The following is a 25,979-nucleotide window of genomic DNA, read 5'->3' on the forward strand; positions in this document are numbered from 1 at the left end:
TCCTCTTTGTTAACAGGAATGCACTTGTATAATGGCCTATTATATCGTTTTTTATTTGATTACGTACCAGCGGTTGGGACAGTACTTGCCATCAAATATAGATTATGCAATAAAATGTTTCTTCTATACAGTATCGAAGTATTTGGCATCTAAGGGTGCAGACGGGCGTGCGGAGTTGGGTTTTACTATAGGTGGGGGTGGTTGTGCTGAGATTCATAACTCTTGCTTTAGCCCAGCAATCCTATATTTAAAATAAAAACATCGAATAATGGAAAAGTTGGTAAAATATAGGACTGACTACTAAAAGGAAAAAAAAAGACATGAAGACCCTGGAACGCCATTGGGAAATCACACTTTAATATTGTTTGAAATCTTATGCCCTCTTTTTGGACTCCTACCTCCTCAACTCTCTTTCATGACTATTCCTTATTTGCATCCCCTCTCTTGTTCTTGTCTCTTCCCCTCCCTATTTCCCCTGTGCAGTTCTCTCTCTCTCTCTCTCTCTCTCTCTCTCTCTCTCTCTCTCTCTCTCTCTCTGTTTTGATCTTTCCTTCTATCTCTCTCCATCTTTTTCTCTTTCCTTCTCGCTCTCTCCATCTGTTTTGATCTTTGCTTCTCTCTCCATCTGTTTTATTCTTTCCTTCTCTCTCTCCGTTTTGACTTTTTCTTCTATCTCTCTTCATCTCTTTGATATTTTCTTCTCTCTCTCTCCATCTTTATCTTTCCTTCTCGCTCTCCATCTGTTTTGATGTTTCCTTCTTTCTCCGTTTCGATCTTTCCTTCTATCTCTCTTCATCTCTTTGATCTTTCCTTCTATCTCTCCATCTTTGTTATCTTTCCTATCGCTCTTTCCATGTGTTTTGATCTTTGTTTTCTCTCCATCTGTTTTGATGTTTCCTTGTTTCTCCGTTTTGATCTTTCCTGCTATCTCTCTTCATCTTTTTCTCTTTCCTTCTCGCTCTCTCCATCTGTTTTGATCTTTGCTTCTCTCTCTCCATCTGTTTTATTCTTTCCTTCTATCTCTCCGTTTTGATCTTTCCTTCTATCTCTCCATCTTTTTCTCTTTCCTTGTTGTTCTCTTAATTTGTTTTGATCTTTCCTTCTTTCTCTCTCCGTTTTGGTCTTTCCTTCTATCTCTCTTCATCTCTTTGATCTTTCCTTGTATCTCTCTCCATCTTTTTCTCTTTCCTTCTCGCTCTCTCCATCTGTTTTGATCTTTGCTTCTCTCTCTCCATCTGTTTTATTCATTCCTTCTATCTCTCCGTTTTGATCTTTCCTTCTATCTCTCTTCACCTCTTTGATCTTTCCTTCTATCTCTCCATCTTTTTTCTCTTTCCATGTTGTTCTCTTAATTTGTTTTGATCTTTCCTTCTTTCTCTCTCCGTTTTGGTCTTTCCTTCTATCTCTCTTCATCTCTTTGATCTTTCCTTGTATCTCTCTCCATTTTTCTTTCCTTCTCGCTCTCTCCATCTGTTTTGATCATTTCATCTTTCTTTTTTCTCTCTCACTCTCTCTCTCCGTTTTGATCTTTCCTTCCATCTCTCTTCATCTCTTTGATCTTTCCTTCTATATCTCTCCATCTTTTTCTCTTTCCTTGCCTCTCTCCATCTGCTTTAATAATTTCTTCTTTCTCCCCCCACACAAAAGTGAAAACTGAACAATAAGAAGTTATGATACAGTCACGGACACTTCTAGGTTATAACGCTGCTATTAGCTCTCAATGGGATTGTTACAACGCAGAAGTGGCCTTGACTGTACAAGTTACTTTGGACACAGAGGGTTTGTAAATCAGGCTACAGTTTTAGGTATAAGTGCCAAGTCTACCCTTAACTGGAATCAAAATTTGTACTATTATTATATTGTTTCATCATTATTATTTGCATTAGATGAAGATTACGGGTGTGGATGGAATTTCCGCTTATGCACATGTTCTGTGTCTAGGTTATCTTATGGGAACGGGACTGAGCTTGTCGCAGTATAGAAGTTTATTATCGCATGACTCAGAATGTTTTTAACATTGAATGACTAACCTCCGGAACATTCTTCCGGAAAAGACAATTACTCGTAAAGTTTCATGAGCTCGTGGCTTATTGTTTTCTGAGCGAACTTGTACACAGCTTCCTTACAGGAACGAGAAATATTTTGTAGTTTAAAGATTGTCTGCAGTGCATGCATGGGGATGCACGCTTTTAATAATACGTTCTGTGGGTATGTGTCCGGAAGTTGCGAGGAGGGATGTTTTTAACATTCTCGTTATTGCATTTTTATCATCCTCCCACGTATGACGTTCTCCTTGTAGCTAATTTAAGCAAATTGGAGGAAAGAGGTTCAAAATCTACCACCACTTATATTATATAGTGGTTATGATAACTAGAATCTTGTATTTGTAAATTGTGGTATAATATTTAATTAATGCTAAAGCGCCGTTTGTGTGTGCTTTAGTTATTGCAACGTGCCTTGAAAGCAAATCCATAATTCGAGGTAATGTGGTCACAATTACGTGCCAGTCGCCTACCCCCCCCCCCCCGAGTTGCCCCCGAGGCACCCATTGATTACAGACTGGGCGAATCCCAGAGCAGCTTTATGCAGAGACATTTTCTGTAAACTTCCCATCAGAGGTCACCCGCCTTGGGAATCGAACGCGGGTCTTCAGCGTTGCAGTCAGACTTCCTACCGACTGGCTGGAACCAGTAATAACTGCTCAACATTTTCCGGCCTTGTCCCTGCATAAAGCGGCTCTGGGGTTCATCCAGCCTCAAATAAATGGGCACATGAGATCAACCCAGGGGATAAAGGCTGCCGGAGCGTGGTGCCCCACCTCCACATATCCCCTATATGTGCGGCTTCATACCAAGGTGCAATGTACAGTCGCGGACACGTCTGGATTGTGATAATCCCATTAACTTTCCATGGAATTGTTACAACGTAGCAGTGTCCATGACTGTACATGGGTAAATTTACCTTCTCTAATAGTAAACAAGAAGCCGCTTGGCAAGCCGTGACCCACAAAGGGCTGCTGAGGTACGGCGTTGATCTTTGTAATGTTACAATACGAAATTATTACAAAAACCTTATCGGAAATTATATTTGTAATGTTACCGTTTGGTTTGATTTTTTTTTTTTAAATTTAAAAGGTTTATTTAATTATCATCATATGACATGACGAAATTGATGAAGAAACAGTCACAAAGAACACCCAAGCCCAGGCTATGATTCGAACCCGGATCCCCTGTGCTAACCGAGGTCGGCTATTTTACCGTTTGGATATCTGAAATTATTGATACGCGTACCATCTAACCGTCTTTATCACATTTGGAAGGAGGATCCGTATAGCATGTTGTGTGAATTTTGAAAATATCCTGATTTCATTGTCCGCATTTATGCGTCTATCATTTCGAAATCTCCTCAAATTTAGAACAAAAGCTTTTTGTTAAATGGCGTTCTTCCATGTGCATAGACCCATTGCATTAACTTAATTTGGAGAGTTCCGTCGTAAGCAAATGCCAATCAACGTCTTGCACTTCTCAAGTGGTAAGGAAGTAGGATTAAGGATGTAGTAGGTGCCACAATCCGAAAACATTGTATTGATTGCTCTAACTTGCAAATTATGTTCCCGTTTTTTTCTTTAAAGAACAAAACAACGCCCTTCCAGCGAAAAGGTCCGTCTGAGTGATTGAAAGGGACCGAAAGAAGCGTGCCTTTAGAAGCCCTTCATCACCCTTAACACGTTGCGAGAGGCGAGGGTCCGTCGTAAAGAAATTTATGGCTTCACTTTAATTAAAATCTGCTGAGGGTTGGGTCGGGCAGCGGGTGAAGGATTGCCTTGGAGGAATTAAGGAGCATGCCGGATGAGGGGTGAAATGCACTTCCTAGTCAATAGAAAACACCACGGATCGCTTTCATGTCGAAGGAGGGTGTAGCGAGTAATTTGAGTTTCATTGTCTTCAGGTTAGTTCATCTATTAGTTCTCTGGGGGAATGCAATCCAAGCAAATCCAATTTGTACTGTTTTTTCAACAATTAATAGGTTTGGTTCAGAATTCGAAAGTTATATTTTTTTTCAAAGGAAAGCCACGATGGTCTATTCGGTAGGGCGTCTGACTGCCACGCGGAGAGACTTGGGTTCGATTCCCGGGATGGGTGTTCTAAGGTCGGAATTTTTCCGTCCTTCTATTCGCATAAAGCGGATCTGGGGCAGAACCAGGCTCAAATCAATTGGAACCTGGGGCGAGGCGGCAGGAGTGTGGTGCTGATTACATCACCTCCAAAGTGGCCGAGATCGAGAATGTGTGGAGCCCTACCCGCATTCTCTAAAATGTGCCTTCATGGCACGGTGGTAATGTATAGGGAACTTGACCTTTACCTTGGTTCAGAATAGAACAGGCAAGGAAATTAAAAATAGAATATTTAAAAGAAATTTCGTATATCTATATGGCTGCCAAGATATAGGCGGTCTAAAGTTTAACGTCTCCCATCTTGAAAAACGTTTCAGCAGGACAGCCCTTGTAAAGGAAAGGGTTACATTCTTCATGTGGCGAAAGTTTCAGGTTTCTATCTCTCAAGTGCTGTAATTTTTAGTTTAGCTTTCCGAAAGTAGAACTAAATATACCCTTAAAAGGGGTGACCTTGTAGAGTCACCGACACCACCACCTCTAACTACCGTAAAAAAATGACTGTGAACATTTTTAAAGTATTAACGGCCATCGTGTAGTTAACTTAATTAATGTAATTTTAATGGCTGAGGTTTAAAAAAATGAATTTATGGTGCTTTCAACTGCGATTTGTAGACATTATCTATCTTTATGCATGATAAAATATTCAAATTTAAATAATATAAAAAAACAAGACAGTCGCGTCCCGTTTTTATAAAAAAAAATGGGCTGATAAATTTAACTGCTGTATATTGCACATTTTGCTTTCAGTTTTAGTGGTGTAGCGCATCAAATTTCATGTTTGTAGCTAAAATACTTAAATTCGCTGCTACATTAATAAAAAGTAGCAGTTGCCCTAGTAAGTTGGGGTTAGCGTGACTAAAACGGTTCTGAAGGGCTCTCAGCTTCTTGTCAGCGAAAGTGGGGGTGCAGGAACGTGTACACAAAGGTCAGTGTACTTTTGTTGTGTGTAATGCGCACAGTCTGGATGATTATAGGTGTTTGGCCTTTTTTTAAAGCACGAGTTTCATTTTAGTAACCCAATTTAAACGTAAACCATTTAGAAGCAAATACGAATTCACGTGAGAGATCTCAGTAATGTGCTATTGTTTATTACTGTTTTTCCCGTCGTGCTGTTTACAAGGTTCTTGGGAAACTGCTGTTAAAAAGTCAAGTTACGCAGATACTTTCTCTCTGAAAAAAGGTTAAAAATGCAAGTGAAGAAAGTTATTTAATTATCATCCTAATTAGTAAAATTGCTTTCTCCGTTATACGCTTTGTTACCACCGTTTTTAAAGTTCTTTTTCTCACATTAGCAGCCGGAGGTGCGCATTTTAGTTCGTGAATGACTGCAACAACTTTCTGTTTCTGTGAACTGTTTGGCGGAAAGCCTTTATCGTTATTACTGCAACATTTAAACATTTGCAGCGTGGAGAGAATTAATTTTCTTTAAAAAGTAGAGGTATATAATTACCGCTGTTGGGTGCTCTTTTATTGCTGCCTTATCAGCAAAGAGAGTTGCTGCATTTATATTTGCCTTTAGAGATTTTAAGGTGCATTACTTGAATCATATCCACTTTCAATAAACTTGTTCATATACACAGGCTTCGTAAGCTTTGAATTAATTATATTGTTCACAGGACAGCAATAACGCTTTGCATTAGTCATGGGTCTTGAGCCAGGAGTAATAAAATACAAAAATGTTTTTAAAAAAGTATTAGAGAGAAACTAAAGACATAAAAAGGTTTTCCACTTGCCTTGATATCCTGAAAAACCTTAAAAGTCAAGGAGTTTTGCAAAAACCTCTACAAGCCTAGAAAACTCGAGGGGATCTTAAATGTAAAACAAGTTTTGTTTGAAGCCCACTTTATGCACAGATAGATTAATCGATACTGGGTCTACAGCTTATTAAGGTGCGTTTTCAGAACCACTATGTGCCTCCAGCAGCTATGAAACTCGGGACCCCTTGATTACAAGGCGAAATCGTTTCTATACGCCATCGGGGAGGCCCACAATATTAGGTGTAATTTTTGTCTTTGTCGTGAGTATGGATTTTTCCATGTTTGTAAACAGGTTTTCGTAAGTAAATGGAAATACGATTTTTTTCCATTTCTTTCATATATCCACTCAAAAACATAATAATTATGACGAAATAGTAGTTGAATATTACTACAAATGACCATTAATCATAGAGAGCTAGCTAGCTATTTTGAATCCAATGTCACCCCCTTTCCTCCACCGGAATGTTTTACTCAGTTTCATTACAAGCTGAATTGGTCAACAGTGTGTGTTAGATTACGTTACAATCAATCATTTACAATCAAGAACACCATTTGCGAATTAATAACAAGCATGTTTTACATACAGAACCAAGCTTCAATAATTAATTAGAATAGCAATCAATTGTTGTCTCGTACAACGTGTGACGGGTATATACACGTATGTTAAAGCATGCATGAGTAATGATGCATGTCCAAGATGCGCATAAAAATTATGTTTCAACTTTCTTGTTGCTCTTTCACTGCAATGTCTGGTACTTTAAAACTTCTACCAACAAAATCAATCATAGTTGTGTTGGGTTATACTAGATCATTGCAGATTTTGGCTTGAAAAACAAAGAAAAATGGCAATTTGTCGATAAAAACCAAAGTCAAGAAGGTATCGTTGGTACCTTTTGTTTTCCATCACTGCATTTTTAGGGCCTCCGATGGCGCATTGGTAGCGTCGTCGCCTTGTAATCAATGTGTCCCGGGTTCGATCCCCGGTGAAGGCACATAGTGGTTCGGATCCCACTTTAAACTGTAGGTCCAGTCCCGAAATGCCTTACTGTGCATAAAGTGGACTTAAGACATCAATCCAATCCAACTGCATTTTTATTTTTTGTACAGTGTCAAAACTGTGCAAGTTGCATCGAGATGACTGGGGGCAGAAATACAGTATAGACTATTTATTATATTGAATGTAATTGAAGATCATGCAAATTAATTTTGACAAGACTAGATCGAAAGTGTTACACCCTTGCCCAGTGGCGGCGATTGGGAGGGGGGGCAATTGCCCACCCACATTTTCGCCACTTTTACCCCCGCACTATGCTAAACCTTATATACAAAGGGAATATACTGTGTTCCCCCCCCCAGTTTTGCACTTGCCCCCTCCCGGTTTTTGAACTCATCAATTGCATTAAGTTTGGTCGAGATTGTAGATAATATTTCACTACAACCGCACTAAAATACGTATTATTTTTATATACTATAGGTATATATATATATATATAATGTATTACCGAAAACATAATGCTGTTTTGTGTTCAGAAAGGCCGGTGAAGAAGAGGGTATGATGTCTTGATATTACGGTGATATGCTCTTAAAGTAGATACCATCTCCGCCTATAATTATATTTATGCGATTTGAAAACTTTTTGATGGAGGATACCCATATTGCAAATTAGTTAATGCAGTTTTTGGTATTGTTTCACCTGGTCGCCCTGGTGTGATTAGATTTGTTTCATAGTTATAGTAATGTTTCTGCAAATATTGAAATTCAGAATTTGAATTTGAAACATCACTTTCTTTCAATTGACTGTGTAGCGTGCAGTGGCAAGACTGTGCCTTCAAAACAAAGCTGACATGCTTATTGAAATAAAGGTCCTCTCAAGAACGACCATGCGCATAATGCACATAATTCTCAGTGACTTGCTATTGAAGAAAAACACAATTAGACGAGCTACAAGATAGATAGAGAACAAATACGATGCTGCAGTACATTGTGATACTTCTCTCAACAGGACTCGGGAATTGAAAGGTATAATCTTTTTTGTGGACCTTGAACACGAGGCTAGAGAGACATAATAGTAAGTCGTGTCACTTCCGATAGAACAAGAAATCAGTGGATTTTTTTGTTGTTAGTCAGGTTTTTAGTGCATTTTATTTTTTTTGTAGGCTTCTTGAAAATTCATGTTGCTTCTTTACGGTTGTTATGGTCCAGGAACCGAAATTCTAATGGGTTCCGCAACAGGACTGGAACCTTTTTTATCGCACACTTTATATTCGGTCCAAGTTGCGTATTGCTTCATTGAGAAAAGGTTCCTGGACCGTATTTAAATTGATCCGGAAGAACGGTTCCTGGACCGAATTGAAATACGATACTTTACAGGTAAAAAGCTTCTCTACGGTCCAGAACCTATTTACGCTTGCTGATTTTCTCTCGTGGACCGGAATTGAATTTATTTAAAATTTCTGGACCTTTAACAACCATGGATTAAACATTTTAAGACACATTGATTGATATGGTTTATTTTTTTCCGCTTTTCTACCACTTCTGAGCTAATCGCGAATATGAGGATGGGTGATGATATTGATGGACACTCGCAAGGACACACTAATGCCCAGGCGTCGTACCTCGCTGTGATAGCCACATCGCCACGGAGGTCTGGACATTTACATATACCAAAATTGTAATGTTGAAAATCAATGTTACTTCAGCTCAAGTGGAGAGGGAGGGCGCAGGCGTCTTTTTTGAGTCCCGGTCATAATTGAGATAAAAAGAAACGTTGCAGGCAGTTGCAAATGAAGAAGTATGACCTCAGTTAAGTATCATTTTCCATATCAACTTCAGTAACGTGAGAGCCTCGAGTCATTTTTACCCTCACTTGGAATAATAATATTGATGATAAAAATGGAATAATAATATTGATGATAAAAATAATAATCTTTACTTATTTCTCCCTTTCCCCTTCTATTTCTAACCCTTTTCTCTTTTCTTGAGCCTTCTTCCTTTTTCGCAGTAGTGTCGCCAGAGTGGTCAAAGCCAATTTCTCGCACGCTATTAATTGATTTTAATAAATTTCCCTTATTCAAATGCCATATTCAGTTATGGATAGAAAATTAAAGCTTCTGGCTTTCCTACATGATAGTTTAGTGCAAGGAACAACTTGGTATCGTTAGTACTAACATAAAATGATAGAAAATCGCATGTGCCGGTTTATAGATTCACCTGTTCCTTTACCTTCAGAAATATTATGTTTACTTGGATGTTATTCAACTCTTATTACAAGACACTTGATTATTGACGAAGTCCGAATCGAGGATTATTTCCGTCTCACAAGATACCAGTTTCACAACTCAACTTAAAGCAGAATGATATTCAGTGTCAGCCACGTAACCCTGGTTCGGAAACCAATTACACCGTTTGAGAGACTTGCAGTTAACATTGAGGTAGGCTAATTTTTTCAATAGAGAAATATTCACAATCAAAGAAATAACTTTTTATTTTGTAAAGAAAATAAATACGTGATAATAGGAGACATAAATGAATTTATGTAACCATCTAGTCAAGTCTGATTACTATTTATTATTTTTTAATTGTTATTTACGCGTCTGACTACCATGCTAAAGGTCCCGGGTTCGATCCCCGGCCGGTTCAAATCCTGGAACTTTTCTAACGTTGGAAGCGGCCCCGGCGCCCACCCAGCGTCGAATAACATGGGAACCTGGGGGAAACCCTGGGGGGTAAAGGCGGTCAGGGGCGTGGTGCTGATCACATCACCCCCACTCACGACCGGATCAAGAAAGTGTGGGGCGTTACCCCCACACCCCCTATACGCCTTCATGGCGTGGTGCTAAGCACAGGGGAACACTTTACCTTCTTTACTTTTATTTATTTATGCTATGATAAGAGCAATGGAATATTATCATAGTAATTAGGTAGCAAAGGAGGAAGTTAGAAAAACATTATTTGAAAGTACATAATTATTGGGTTTGAAATAATGATAAATTCACCATAGGAAGAAGTATCCTGGGAATCTGTAATTTCGTTGTGAGTGGTGGGACTAACATCTGATAGCACACACTCACTATTGCAGTAGTCTTTGGAGCAGGATAATGTAGATTAGCTTTCAGATAATGGTGGTACAGATGATGATGATGGCATTTGTTCAAGCAGGCTCATTTCAATGTGGGACACTAGGTTGAAAATTTTAGATTTGGCGATGGCAAATTCTCGAGGAGGGAATTTTTTCACTGTCACTGCGATACTTTTAAAGAATATATCAACTTCGTCCTCCTGTTTTCCTAATCGGCGACATGCATTCTCCAACTCCTGCAGGGCTTGTTCCGTGGCTGAATTAGTTTTCCTTATTTCATTAAGAAAATCTCCGGAAATGTGGGGCTCGTTATTTTCACCATCGCTTGTCGCAGGTGTAGGGATACTTTCATCAACTACTTCTGTTTTAATCGTGTTCGGATCTATCTGAATCTGAATTTGATCACTGACTGAAGGTTCGTCCTCACTGCAGGGAAGGGGAACGTTGGCTCCTGACTCGTTCGAATCTAGTCTCCTTTTCGACTCCACTGCGTCCAGAAACCCCAAGCGATCAAACAACGGGTTCCTTCTCCGGTTTGTAGGCCCAGTGGAATTTTTGTATGTTTTCTTTCTTTTTGCATAATTGTCTCGAATTCCCCTCCACCGTTTTTTACACGCAGCACCTGAAACAATGAAAAAAGTCGTTTTTATTTGCCAGCTATATAAATGGGAGTGCAACATTTGAACATTATTTGAGAAATACAGTGTTTGTCTTTTACTTGTTGCAGGTTTTTTGGCTACATGGCAGGCTGCGAAATCACCTTTTTTGTGTGGATGGTGAGGTGGATGTCTTAATTTACACACTCACACACACGAATATATAAAAATAAATTATTAAATTATATTTATATTACATATAAATGTAAAAATTACTCGTTAAAAATACATTTTTGGTAGGGCCCTGATAGTTATGCACTAAAAAGATGCAAATTATATGCAAATAAATATACACTTTAGAAAAACCACTACTCTTTTTTCAGTTACTGCTGATACGATTTTGCATGTAATAAATATAAAAGTTGCAGTTCTGAATTCTTCCACACACTCTTGTTTACTTTACACTGCTGTTTTATAAATGAAATAAAAATTACATTTCCTTACATGAACTTGATTACAGCGTGATATCTCAAATTTTCAATCTCGAAACTCGTGTTTTAAGCTCAGGAAAAAAACTAGCTCTTTTTAACAAGATACAATTGGACAATATTTTAAAGGCAGCAGTATCTGACACATCAAGTTCAAGATCATGTGTAGGCTGTGCCTTTCACGGAAAAACAACTCCGGTCTCCCTGCGTTCAGTTTCTGACGAGATATTTCATATTTTTACTGAAATGAACTTCGACATGGAAAGGCGCTGTTGTCTTTTCTCTCTCAAAGAGAGTAGTTGTTTAATGTTTCCGCGAGGACGACGAAAGAAGTCTTGATTTGTAATTTAAAGTGGAGAATTAACAGCATTGACGGAAGGAAATGGGAAGTTCTTTTTATTAAGAAGACAATAGGCCCAATGCACAGACGTAAAATACAATTTTAGTATTAGTTTTTGGTAGGGGTGTGCGGGATCCCGAAAAGTCGGGGCCGGGAAAAAAATTTCCCGTCCCGATCCCGACTTCGGGAAATACTGAATGGTAATTTTAAAAAGTCGTTAATTCTCGACGTTTTATGCATTGTAAATGTCTGGAACTTTTCGGAAATCGTTAGTTTTTCTACCAGAAATGCAAAAACAATCACTTAAGGTGAAAATGACGTGTAGAATTCGAGATTTCGAGAGCTTCGGTAAATTTTGAACATTTCTCGTCCCGAATATCGGGATTTAAAAAAATTCCCGTCCCGACCCAAAAAATTCTGTCCCGCACACCCCTAGTTTTTGGCTCTAAAATATACAAGATGCTCATTTATATACAATATGTATGCATTTATAAAAAAGAAACGTTTTGTGTATTTGCATGCACAATATGCAAAACTTTCCGGGCCGTTAGTATACAAAGGAATTCATGTGTTACTTTTATATACGAGGTAACAAACCAATTCCTTTACTCACTGTTTAAAAATGCCAATGTGTTAAAAATAGTTGAAATGGTTTTATAACTTTTAAGTTTTGTTTAGATTTTGCTTTCTATTAATATAAATAAATTAGATTTCATATTTATATTTTTCTTGAATTCTTGCTTTACTTTTGTTGTGCGTATATGGTTATTGGTACAGATCTGCAGATCTTAATAGTCTCTTGAAAGAGAGAGAGGGAGGGAGGGGCATGCAGACAAACACACACAGGGACAGACATTAACCTTAGTGAAATATATTTGAAGACAAAACAAATGCTTTATCTTAGTTGTTATAACAAAAATTCTCTATTATTTATAGAATTTACATAATTTTCTGCATGGTGTAAACTAATAATGTTGAGCATTGAAAAATATCTCAATGGATGAGGTTTTATAATGCAGAAAACCCGGTGTAAATATCTCGTACAGTTTTCATGTTACAGGCGACCAAAATTTTGGTTGTGCTACTTTTGAAACACTGTACACTAGCTATGCCGAGCACAGGGTTAAATCGGAAATGTTCATTATTTCTTGGAGGGTGCGTATTTAAATATGTTCAGAGTAATGTAACTAAATCTCTAAACAGAAAAATATATTGTTAGGAACTTACCAGATTTCTTTAGTGCTTTTCCAATGTCCACCCAAATCCTTTCTCTTGTAATGGCGTATTTGTATTCCAAGCATGACGGATCGTAGAGAGCAGGATACTTCGATACCTCTTCAATAAGCCGCTCCTCTTCGCCATGATGGAAATGTTGTTCTGTCATGACTTTTAGAGAACAGAACTGCACATAACACTTTTGGACGCAAGTGAATCGTCGTCTAGACTGCTCTTATGCTCTTGGCGAGTTGGGTGCGTCCGTGTCGTCCAGACTTGACGACGGCTGTTGCGAAAGAGGCGCACGCAGCTGGGAAAACATTCGATTGGAACAATAGGAGGTGTGTCAAGGTCATTCGGCAGCCTGCGTGGCGGTAGTCGCCTGCGTCGGGCGACGCTTCTAGGAAAACGCAGTGTTGCCAGATGAAGGGAAATTCCCTTTGCTGGGAATTTTACACTGAATTTTAAACCAAAAGGCAAATTAGATGAAAAATACGAAATTCAAAGGAAATTTGGAAACAACAGACTCTGTTTTAGTACAAATTATATAACGTTCCAATTTTGTTTCTTTGAGTTTTTGTTTCAAGTCCACTTTATGCACAGATAAGCTAATCGGGACGGCATATACATCTTAAAGTGGGATCCGAACCACTATGTACCACCACTGGGTATTAAACCCGGGACCCTTGATTTCAGGTCGACGATATTACCGCTACGCCATTGGATTGAATTGAAAATTGTGGGTGCGCCAACACTTTGGTTATTTTGCACCCGTCACATTATATGTGGCCCAGCCCCTAACCATAACTAAATTAAACACTACACCATTGGGGAAGCTTCGTATTCAATATTTTTACTTCGCATCTCAACTCCTCTATAAGCCTATTTTGTTTGTATTGTCACTTTTCTACATATTCGGTTAGTACCAAGGATAAGGAAATGATGATGCTCTAAAATGGGCAATGGACATGATCAGGGTTAGAGCCTGAGACATCTGGCCCAGTTAATTAATTTTTATCACTTTTCATGTATGAGACATGGGTCAACGAAAATACTGCTACAACTAATTATTATATGAAGGGAAAAATTGTGAAATTTCAGCCTTTAATTATTATCTATCAGCATAAACATGTGTACATTAATGGACTGTTTTTGTTTCAGGCGCTGTTACAAAATGGTGGAAAACTCGACATTCCAAACTTGCCAGACAGCGTACTCCACAGGCTCACCAATGTATGCAAAGAGGGGCGAGAGGGGCTGAAAGTTTGGCAATATAACACGAAGCACCAGTCCCTTGACCGCGCGGAGCAAACAAGACAGAAGGAGAATGAGATGGAGGAGGCCAAGGAAGAAGATGAAAAAACGGAGGTAAGATGACATTTTTTTCCTGCAGGGTGTAGTCTCTTTTTTGGCTATAATTAAACCGGTAATATTTTTATGTTAGGTCTGCACAACACAATATTCTGTGACCGTAATTGAAATGTTACATAAAATAACATCTTGCCACTGTAGGTTTCCTAATACCCCCTCCTATATATTTTAAATGTTTCAAGTTACGTCATGGGCAGATAGCGGTTCCAATTCCACTTTGAACTGAATAGCTTTGCAGTGGCATATTCTCCATGTTACCACGTTTACCGGTGGCAAACCAACTTTTCTCATCCATTGTTTTGTACAGGGTATCTATAAAAGATAGATAGTTTTACCGATGAGTCCACTTTTGGTGTTAGTAGTACTGTTAACCGACACAATTGTCGTATTTGGGGCTCACAGCTGCCTCATGAGTTCATTGAGCATCAACGTGACTTGCCCAAGTTGAATGTTTGGTGCGGTCTTATGCATGACCATGTTATTAGACCCTTCACTTACCCCATTAGACTTTTTCCTATGGGGACATGTGAAGAACATGGTTTATGCAGAGAAAATTCAAGATGTCAACCATCTAAGGCAAAGAATTATCGCTTCTGTGGCAACTATCACCCCAGACATGCTGGTCAGGACTAGGGATGGCCAAACGGGGCCGGATCCGAGAGTTTCTTATCTCAATCCCATTATAATATTACCACACCTTAAAACGTATTATGATTTTCGATTACAAAGAAATTTTTCATTAGTTCTACAAGATTTTTTTTCAAGTGTTGTTCCTAAAATACTTTGCTACGCATCGGCTAACACACTCGTGCACAAAAATAATTTTAGCTGTTTAACATAAAATATCAGAGGTGATTTTTTAAATGCAATTGAAACGAATATGTATTCATTCGAATGTATTGGAAATGGAAGCACACATAAATGTGAGACATTCCATTCCAGGATGAAACCTTTAACACATTTAACAAGATGGAAACGTTATACAAAAATTATACAATTGTTCTACAGTTACAGTTTTAAAAATTAAAATATAAGATTATAATATATACAGTGTTATATAATTCCAAAGTGTAAGGCTAAATGTATTAATTACAAATCGCGCGCGCGCACACACACACACACACTATATATATAGATATATATTAGCAGGTAATTTGCCTGATATTATCTTTGCTATTGGCTGTACATAAATCGGGTCTAGGCAATAAAGTACTACCAACGCTGTCGCCTTGTTTTCAAGGTGCGCGGGCTTCTAAGCCGGATAAAGTCACATAGAACAATTTTTCGGAATCCACCTTAACGTGTAATATGCCCACGATTAACCCTCTGAGCATAAAATGCACTTAAACGTTTGACGCATGTAAACGGTTTTTTTCAGTACTTACAAATTACAATATTGGCGCATGTTCAAGTATGCACAATTCACATATGCTCAGATGGGCTATTCGGAACTGAACTTGAAACTTCGAGTAGTGTTATTTTTGAGCTTCCAGAAGTAGATCAAAATAGAATATAACTCCGGCGTTGTTGCTATATTTTTCATTGCGTGTAAAAATTGCGTAATGGCTATTTCTTCCAGTTAAATGATTTAGTTGAAACTGGAACTGTTAAAACTCTTACATTTAAACTTTATTTGACCATTTAAGAACCAAATGGAAGAATAATGCTCTGTTTACAGGAAGAATTTCGTGCAATTTTTTGTACGGTAAAATGAAGTTCGAAGAGGATTCTAGAAGTCAATGATGTCAAGAAACTCAAAACTACAGCATTGAAGATAGCGTTGTTTGTTTGATTGTTTGATTTGTTGTTTTAAGTCCACTTTATGAACAGAAGGATAATCGGGACTGGGCCTACAGTTTAAAGTGGGGTCTGAACCTCTAGGTGCCCCCACCGGGTATTGAACCAGGGACCTCTTGATTACAAGGCAATGATCTTACCACTACGCAGTAAGGGAAGCCATGACCATAGTGTAGTAAGTAAGTAGGTTGATGAAACAGAACACACGTGCCCATTAGTGTTGTTCGTGAGACAGACAAGGCAAGAGAAGACATGCCAAAGTCTCGTACAGTGCCCATGTGGGGCTAGACAAGAAAACAATATTTTCCGGGATGAGACTGATCAAAATCTTGTCTCACGAGCAACACTGGCATATTAAATAGAAACGTCAAATCTGGAATTAAATTTCAGAGTCCATATCATGGAGGCTCCTTTTTCGAATTCGCCTATCCTGCACCGCGGTAACAAGCACATATGTTTTAGTTCGGCGGGCACAGCTCTTCCTCGAGATCTCATTCCCGTTTCGCGGAGCAATTATATTATATATTACTTATATTATTTGCTTTATTTTACTTCGCATCTTGTGCCACTTTTGGCTAATTTGTGAAGATGGGGATGAGTGATGATATGTTGAAAATTGACCACTCCGCCAGAGGGCGGGCTCGCGGTGCAATTAGTGAGTGACAAGTCATAAACCTTTGGTTGCCAGGACACGAATCCTACATTGGCACTTCTCAGACATTTCCTTAGCCTTTCTGCCGAAATCCAAATCCGCGGATCTGAAAATTCCTGATCCATGGATGCGGATCCTCAGATCCGGATGCGGAACCGAAAATTCCGGATCCAAAAAAAAATTAGGATCCAGATCCCGGATCTGGCCATCCCTAGTCAGGAAGTTGATTATCGTTTGGATGTGTGCCGTGCTACAAACGGGGCACATTGAAATTTACTAAATTGTAAACAAAACTTGAAAACATTACATGTATTTACTTTTTCCTGAGTTAGTTTTTAATAAAATATTTAGCTTCAAAACCACGGAGTTCTTTTATAGACACCTTGTATATATATTTGGCTTTAATATATGGGAAATTGCTAATTATATTTTATAATTACAAGCTTTTAAACCAGTATAACGCACCCTTCTGAAGGACTGATTTTCCTCCCCGATTGTAGGCAGGAAGGCCGAGGTAGCCAAGGTGAGTGGCTATTAAAAACACAGGTTCTGAATATGGTCAGTTCACCACTGGAAACAGCATTGCTGGGAGAAAATGGCTTGTTCTAATCTGTTTCCCACGCTTGGCAGAGGTAGTGTTTCTACATGAAGAGAAATTTGCCTTCCTGAAGGGAAATCCATGTCCAATTTTCAGTGAGAATGGGAGATTTTATGACAAATATTGCAATTTCTGGAAAATTTTGAAGTTGTTGGACTTCTGTGTATGCTTGCATTGATGTTTTATATCTAATAAATATATACAATAAAATAGAATTGTTGCGGTAAACCTGTTCATATTTTCAGGATATGGCACTGTTAGCTTGTGTATAAAGTGCACCAAAAAAAACTTTCGTCTAATACTCGTACTATTATGGTTGTTGCTACCTGTTAAAATCTGGTAGATGAGAAAGAGTAGGGCTTAGTTGTAGCTGATACCAGTGGTATTAGAACCAGAAAGTATGGGTTGAAATTAGAGTCTGAGTGTCTCGCCAAGTCTGTAAAAGTGCTGTGCGACACTTTGCGGAGTCTGACTGTCCTCAAAATTATGCAAAATACACAAATTTCATTATTTATACAATAATGACTCCTTCTTATAGCTAATCAGTACTATCTGTTACCACCTTATCACACATTAATCATTATTTTTTACAGAAAAGCTAAGCAAATTGCAGGTGGGGAACCTAACCCCATCAGACGTTACTGGCCTTAACTAAAATAAGTCTGATACGCAAAAATAATGGTGAACTGTGTACAAACAATGAAAGCAACATACCATTTTCCAGTTTTGTGTGTATTACCAAACAAGTTTATTTACATTTCAGTCATCAAAACCAGAAGATCCAGAGAGAGCGGATAGCCCCGCAAGGGCTAGGATGACGAACAGTGCAACCCAGACAATACAAGAACCTAACGGAGAAGAAGAGCCTAACCTCTCTTCCGTGTATCATGGATCATGGCCAGTGGAAAGATCTTTGTGGCACAGTGGGCCTAGCAGCCTGGGCGGAGGGTCAGGAAGTTTAAACCAGGTATTATTAAAATTGATACACACCCTGTTTACATCAAGATTTGTATTTAATACAGTAGGTTCTAAAAGGATTATGAGTACTAACATTTGTTTTTATTTCATTGTTTTGGTGTTTCACACGCTGACCGTCTTCAGGAACTTCACAAGCTTGGGCATCCGGGAAACGATTGTCAACCTAAAATTATAAATTTCACACACATGTAATTACATTTCAGTGCAGATAATTTGCATTGATTATAATAAAACACTGATAATTTCAAGGTCATTGCAGGGACATGATAACTTCATACTGAGACAGTGTTTTTTTTTCTTTGGCGGAGCAGGGGACTGGCTTGCTCCTCTCAATGTGGGAATAAAAATCTCTGTCTGCCCCTTTTCGCAAAAGCTTTCTGACGTTGCAGGTGTGGAAAATGGTCATAAAATCAATACATACAACTTTTTACATCTTGCGAATCCAATTTTATACAGATTTGTATTCAGCAGAGTAAAACTGTATGTGGAATGTGGCAACACTGCAAACATTGAATCGCAGCGCCCGCCGGCAGTTTGTGCGGTTCAACGGACATTCGCTGTGTGTCGTGTTGCCACGTTCCACGAACAGCTTTACTCCGCTGAATACAAATCTGTATAAAATCAGTTTCGCAATGTGAATTGGCAATGATAATGCATTTTAAAAACAGATGCAAAGAGCTTCAAAACAAGACCAAAATTGAAAATAATGTTGTTTTTTTTTAGAAATTGTTTAAAACCTTTCTGCCTGCACCCTACTAAAATTTCTATAACGATCGGTCAACCCGTTTTTAATACAAAGAGTTTCAAATATAGAGATCGTTTGCAAAACTAAAAAAAACTGGCACTTTTTTGTTCTCACGACAATAAAAAATAGAAGGCATACTCAAAAAAAAAAAAAAAAGGAAATGACTAGCATAGATAATCGCAGAATTGAATAAACTAAATTTTGATGTAACTTTTTTTTATGGAGGTTTACTGGTTAATTTTTAATTGGAGTCCAAACTCGAGTATCGAGTGGGAGTGTTGGGTGGGGGGTTGGTTTCTATGTCTTAATATGGGGACAATAAGACAATAAGATATGCTTTGCATATTTTTTTTAGCTGGTGGGAGGAACACCTACCTCTGCACCCCTCTCCATTTCGAGCACTGATTTCACTTTTTTAATAGGGTTTGCATATACTGAGTTTCCACTGACCTGAACAACAGGGAAAACCAGGACAGTTGACCTGTGGATGAAATCATCAGGGAATTTCTTTAAAATATTTAGAAACCTGTAAGAAAATACAAGATAATATTATATATGATTGTGCTTGCAATAAATATGGATTTGTAATTATTAACAGGTGTGTAAAAGAAAATAGTACCAGTGTGTCTTACAACAGCTCTACTATTTGTACTTTAAAACTACTATAAACCATGTTAAAGTATGTTAACACATTACAAGATAGTAATGTTTCCACCCTCTTAACAGGGTCTTCTTCAGACAAAGATTCACAAGAAGAAGACTCTGTTAGAGGGTGGAAATGTGACGTTTTTAGTGTATTTTTTACGCAATAAATTCTGCCTTGGTCAGCATTTGAATGTTTTATTAAACATGGAAACAAGGCTTAACAGTGTTACAAGATAGTGTGAGGATTTATTAAGGAATACATTCTAATACTGTTTTCCAATGTTTCAATTAATGCACACTGTTTTTGATATTCTGCTAATCTGTATCAAAATGTACAGGGTACGAAACAAGGGATCATAGCAGTGGTGGTATGGGGGAGCAAACATCCTCTGGTCTAAAAAAAAGTATATTCCCACTACATCAACGAAAAGTTAGTAATGCATTTTTGTACACTAAATGTGACTTCCTTGCTATGAAACATCCCCTTTTCTTCTGCATCTCCACTCGTTTTTTTATCCCACAATCGTGGGGTTGTGTGTTTAAATCCTGGTTAAGGCATGGTTGTTTCGTTTAGCTATTATTCCATCATTTATTTCATCATTCATCCTCAATGCTGAGAAACAGAAAAGTGATGCAATAACCAAAAAATACAAATACACCATTTACAGAAGTGTAATTTTATTTAATACATGAAATGATATGTTAAAATTCTTTGCATTTGTACATATAAACACTCTTCTTTCTGCAGTGTAACTTTTTTACATTGTTAATAGCCAATATGTCATTGGAAAAAGGTGCATTGAAACGTCGAGAATATAGAAAAACTTAGCCACAGAAAGATTATTGTTTTTATATACCAATTAAAAGTTATTTTCCTGTAGTTTACGGTTATTACAAGCATAAGAAAACAGTTTTTTCTTTGTGACGTTTCAGGAGAACACACGCTCCTTTCATCAGACATTTATTTTCATTTTGACTAAAGATACAGTTATAACAATGGTTAGTAATTTTTTAAACAAAAAGAATCTGTTATATAATGGATGTTGTCAATGTTACATTCTTGTAATATAGCAACTTAACTGTGAAAAAAGCAGTCTGTTTTATTTTTATTTCAGATTTTTTTTTTTTAAATTATGAATCCCAAATATCATCAGGTAATTCAAATTCATCATTGTTTTCACAAAGTCTCTTGATGTTTTCTGTTACATTAAATTTTGTTGTTTAATTAAACAACAAACACCATTCAGTGTTAAAAATGCATATGAAGTGAAACAGAAACTAAAAAATATTGTTTGGAATAATGAGTATTGTATTGCAAGTTTTGATGTTGAAAATTTATATCCTAGTGTCCCAATAGAAGGTGCCACAGATTCATTACACAGATGGCTTATTGAGATGAAGGTTAACCCAGTAGAATCATGGGAAATGGTTCGATGGTTTACTGTATGTGCAAATTACAATTACTTTATATTTGATGGCAAAATCTATCAGCAAAGTAATGGTCTATCAATGGGAAACCCAGTATCCGGAATCATCTCCAGCATTTTCCTTCATTACATAGAATCTCCAATTGTTAATGCGATAGGTGCGGATATCAAACTCTACATCAGATATGTAGATGATGTGCTAATTATTGCTAAAAATGAGAACACCATCATGGACGTATTTAAATTGTTAAATGAATCACATCGTCGCATAAAGTTCACATGCGAACCCATGAATAACAATGTAATTTCTTTCCTTGATCTGCAAATTAAGACAACTGACTCAACAATTCAAACATCAGTCCATAGGAAAAAATTAGCGGGGGAAAAATACATCCATGCCAAATCAGAACATTCGCATGTAACAATGGATAACATATTTTTAAATTTTTTCCTGAGAGCACAAAGACTATGTTCTAATAATGAGGATATCAAAAATGAAGAAGAAAGGCTCTTTAATATAGCAAAAGAAAATGGCTTTCACACTAACAGAATAAACCAAATCAAAAAACAAGTTGCAAGAAAACTAAAGGAAAAGAGAAATACAGACAAAGATGGAAAATCTGTTGAAAAGAAATTTGTGTGCATTCCATTCCACAAGGGATTCTCACATAAAATTGCAAAAATTTTTAGAAGTTCTAATTTCAAAATTGTTTTTAAATCACCAAGAAGTTTGGAATGTACATTTAATTAATTCAAAATGAGAAACTCTCTACCAGATGTGGAAACCACAGGAATATATAATATAAGTTGTTCATGTTCAAAAGATTATGTGGGACAAACAGCAAGGAAAATGGCAATAAGATGGCACGAACACGATTTGGACATTATAAATCTAAACCCAAGAACAGGTTTGTCAACTCATATCATCGAAGAGAAGCATTTTATTAAAAAGAGAAGGGTTTTAAAAAGATTAACGGGAAACAAAGAGTTGAATGTCTGGGAAGCTTCGTTCATTGCAGAAGAACACTGGAATAAATTAAATAATCAAAATGGTAACATAGATCCAGTATGGAGTTTTCTTTTTCACAAATGGAGTAAGCCACCATCTTTAAAATTTAATGTAACAGAAAACATCAAGAGACTTTGTGAAAACAATGATGAATTTGAATTACCTGATGATATTTGGGATTCATAATTTAAAAAAAAAAAAATCTGAAATAAAAATAAAACAGACTGCTTTTTTCACAGTTAAGTTGCTATATTACAACACTGTAACATTGACAACATCCATTATATAACAGATTCTTTTTGTTTAAAAAATTACTAACCATTGTTATAACTGTATCTTTAGTCAAAATGAAAATAAATGTCTGATGAAAGGAGCGTGTGTTCTCCTGAAACGTCACAAAGAAAAAACTGTTTTCTTATGCTTGTAATAACCGTAAACTACAGGAAAATAATTCTATCATGCAAGCAATGCGTACATACAAGAAAAACTATTACAATTAAAAGTTTGCAGAAAGAATACCTGTAATACATTCTATTTGTTTTAATCTAATATGGTTCTTAATAATGCTCGTTCTCTCTCTACAGGATGCAGCAAGTGTAATGAGCTTTACATCAAGTGTTGGTTCCGTGACAAGTCTGGGAGAGGGAACTCGCCGAAGTTACAGTCAACAGCAGCTGGGTGCAAAAGTAGAGATGGTGTACAGTTTACTGTCCATGCTTGGAACTCATGACAAGGAAGATATGAGCCGTACACTATTAGCAATGAGTAGCTCAGCAGATAGTTGCATTGCAATGAGACAATCTGGTATGTTGTATGGTTCACAAATTATTAATAATTAAAAGTCATTAGTTTTTGATGAAACAAATGAGCATCAGATACACAGCATGTTGCCAAATGTACTGTAAAATACGGGGGAGAGTTGATTAGCACCATTACTGGACAAAAGTTGTACAACAGTTCACAAAGCATGGAAAATTAGTACACGAAACACCCAAACACTGCACAAACAAGCTAATAAAAACAACCGACAAAAACAAATGCTTGGCAATGTTGTAACGGGGGAGTGATGTTATCCCTACAGCTTTTGCTTTGCAACTGAGGTTGATGACACTCATCGAGCCACACTTCCCCGAAGATGATTGGTGGACAGGTGGAGCTATGTATGTCAGCCGCAAGTTGGGCCCGTAATCAGTACACTAATGTTAATGTTGTAGAAAAATGTTGAAAAGTGTGAGTATGTATGTATTTACCAGTAGCGTATGCTGGATTCAAAACCTCAATTATCTATTCATATCATAATGTTCAAATGGGAGGTTCTTTTTCATTCAATTTCTTGGATTTTGAAGTAATGTTACATAAAAATACATACATTACCATTTACAAATAATTATAAAAATGTCACTGTTTCATTAATATACAAACAGTAAGGAAAGGATTTATTTATTTCATGGTTATTTATAAAAAATAGAGACCCATATTTTAAATATTTATGTAGGCCTACGTGCGAAAATAAAATATAGAGGAAAGTCACCAAAACTGACATAGGGATCCTAAACCAACACACCCCTATTTCACAGCCGAGAAGTGCTACCACTTCGCGGCAACAGGGTAACTCTATTTTCTAGGCTCAAGATATTGTGCAACCATCAAAACAAGTGTTCGCGATGGTTTTCTTTGTGTAGGGAGAGTTTTTTGTTTTGGGGTGATTTCAATATTTTTGTATTTTTGTTTGTCTGTCCATACTGCTGTATTATTCATACTGGAAGGATGAGTAAAGTTTTATAGTTTTAATCATGTTATTGTAGACAGAATAACGATTCCAAACATATATTTCTTTTAGTTGTGAAGATGTGCTGTTTGTAGACTTTTGAGGTTATTGTTGTTGATGCTGTCCTTTCCTAAACCGACATACGTCACAATTGAGTTCCCTAAACTGTTGCGCCAAATGAAGATGCCATAGATGCTGAATGTATTTTTTGTGAAGGACTTGATTCTGAGGATGCCAGTGGTGAATGTGTGCAATCTTTGGGCTCATGTTCAATCTGCAGGTGCAGAACATGACATGTCCTCTGCGATTTCTAAAAAGGACTTTATTTGTGTTGCCATTAAATAGGCCCAAAAAATTACATTTCCTTTCATGTTGATGAAAGGAATTGCTTTATTCTTAATAGAAGCCATTAAAATATTATCACATACATTCGTTTGTGTTGCTTTGTAATTTAATTCCTTATTCAAACAGGTATGTCGGTTTAGGAACCCATTTTCTCAAATGGTATGATTGTACCTTTCGTGAAAAAACTATTTTGTGAAACAAAATGTTGTTGTAATGGATCTTGTTACACAGCTTATACTTGGGCATGGAATTGGTGTACACATCGATGTATTCTACTTCGGAAAATTCCTTCTCTACTCTGAGTTAAGGTTAAAAAACAAAACGGTATGTCGGTTTTGGTGACTTTCCTCTATAATAAACTTCTTACCTTGAATATTTAATTTGAACAGAAACTCCGTTCTTTTCTTGGTGACCTCTGTTGTAAAATGGTTATTAGCACAGCATACTACAACGCCAGGGATCTTGGGTTCAAATGACATGGGTATTCTTTGTGAATGTCCCTTCCATCATTTTCATCGTATCGTCACTCATCCTCATCATCACGATTAGTTAAAGTGGCAGAAAAGCAACGCTAAATAACAAATCAAATTCATTCTTCTTTTCTTTGGGATCCCAGAGGCCTCTTAAGCTTATCCTCATGCAAGAGTCTAGTAAAATGTTTCGTCCGACGTCAATAGTTTGTTAATTATGTCACTCATTTTTGTTCACGACACAGCACAGATCATTCAAAACATACATAATTCACTTACTCAGTACACTAAATAACATCCACACAGTAAGAAACCTAATTTTCACTTGCTAAATGACCTGCCCTTTGTCATCCCCAGCCAGTCATTCTACCCCAGTCATTAACAAAGCAGCAGATGGGTTGAAAACATCGTCACCATTGTAAAGCGTGGTTGGTTGAAGGTCAACGGTCTGTCGCTTCTGCATTTGTTTGATGGGGTAGTGTTGTTTTGGCCCAGATGAAATATTCCCTATCACATGTCATATGTCGTTCCAAAATTTCCCTTTTCTGGGAAAAATCCCATGCTGGTTAGCGAGTTTTGTACAATTGCCATCTGACTGAAGACAGGAGTCTTCAGTGAACGTAAGCCCTGCCGCCTCAGGTGGTGGTTGGAAGAAAGAATCTGCAGGATGAAGCCTGGTGATGGTCTAAAGTAAAGGCACCCATAAACTATCGTTTCCCCCCGCGGTCGTTATTTGAGAGGGAAGCATCAGTCACATTTTGCTAGTCTATTATTTCCTGTATTTAATCAGGGCTTCAGAGATAGCTTAGCTAGCCTACAATATACACGCCTGGTATTTACATGTGGTTGTAATCATTCTTACAAAAATATGATACGAGGGACGTTCCGAAAGTAAGTTTCGTCATTTCTTTTCACAGGGAAGCTTTATTACGAACAGAAGAATACAATGTCATAACAAAGTACAATCTTTTGGCTATTTTTTCCACATTGATACATTTGTCGTACCATGAAATCAATTTCAAGAAACCCTCGTGGTAAAAATTGGTGCCCAGTGATTTAAGGAAGTTCTTCACAGCCTGTTGCACCTCTTCGTTGCTTCCGAAGTGACGTCGTGATAGTGCTGACTTCAACGCAGGAAAAGGTTGAAGTCTGATGGGGCAAGATCGGGGCTGTAGGCTGGGTGATTATCAATCTCTCCTATCCCAAACAACGAATGCCTTCCTTGCATTGAACATTGAACGCCAGCGCTCAACCATCTGACGGGACATGACGTCATCTCCATAGATGCTCTGTAGGCATTGATGAATATCTGAAACACTAGTCCCACGTGCACATTCATAGTGCACGACAGCACACACTTCCATTTGTGTCCACGTTTCCAGCACACATCTTTCTGCTATACTTGTTTGCACTCGAATGAGCTCGGGCACATTGGTCTGCTGCTTATCTCTATTCTTCGGCACTCTGCACATGCGGCCATCACTCCTTAGCTCTCGCTCCTTCTGTTCAGGAAAGATTGTCTTTTG

General features: G+C 37.6%; 2 protein-coding genes across 4 annotated transcripts in view; one reads left to right on the forward strand and one right to left on the reverse strand.

The window, feature by feature from the left end:
* LOC145978334 (uncharacterized) overlaps positions 1–25,979 on the forward strand; it is a 278,099-nt gene that overhangs the window by 179,169 nt on the left and 72,951 nt on the right. For all 3 annotated transcript variants that reach the window (XM_083110912.1, XM_083110911.1, XM_083110913.1), the window contains 3 exons: positions 13,810–14,016; positions 17,830–18,033; positions 22,455–22,674. In XM_083110912.1, the coding sequence (XP_082967038.1) occupies positions 13,810–14,016; positions 17,830–18,033; positions 22,455–22,674 (631 nt within the window). The remainder of the gene's footprint in view (positions 1–13,809; positions 14,017–17,829; positions 18,034–22,454; positions 22,675–25,979) is intronic.
* LOC145978335 (uncharacterized) lies at positions 10,012–12,862 on the reverse strand. Its single transcript, XM_083110914.1, has 2 exons — positions 12,661–12,862; positions 10,012–10,631 (listed from the first exon to the last, which is right to left on the reverse strand). The coding sequence occupies exons 1-2, from the start codon at positions 12,815–12,817 to the stop codon at positions 10,036–10,038; spliced, it is 753 nt and encodes a 250-aa protein (XP_082967040.1). The 5' UTR covers positions 12,818–12,862; the 3' UTR covers positions 10,012–10,035.

The sequence above is a fragment of the Lepisma saccharinum genome, chromosome 24 (assembly GCF_977018435.1).
Source record: "Lepisma saccharinum chromosome 24, izLepSacc3.1, whole genome shotgun sequence".
Taxonomy (NCBI): Eukaryota; Metazoa; Arthropoda; class Insecta; order Zygentoma; family Lepismatidae; genus Lepisma; species Lepisma saccharinum.

Bases quoted from the DNA above. Each gene is read 5' to 3' on its own strand.
- LOC145978335 (XM_083110914.1), bottom strand. From the start codon at position 12,817: ATGACAGAACAACATTTCCATCATGGCGAAGAGGAGCGGCTTATTGAA. The intron at 10,632-12,660 runs GTAAGTTCCTAA...TCATTGTTTCAG, and splicing joins AAAAGCACTAAAGAAATCTG to GTGCTGCGTGTAAAAAACGG.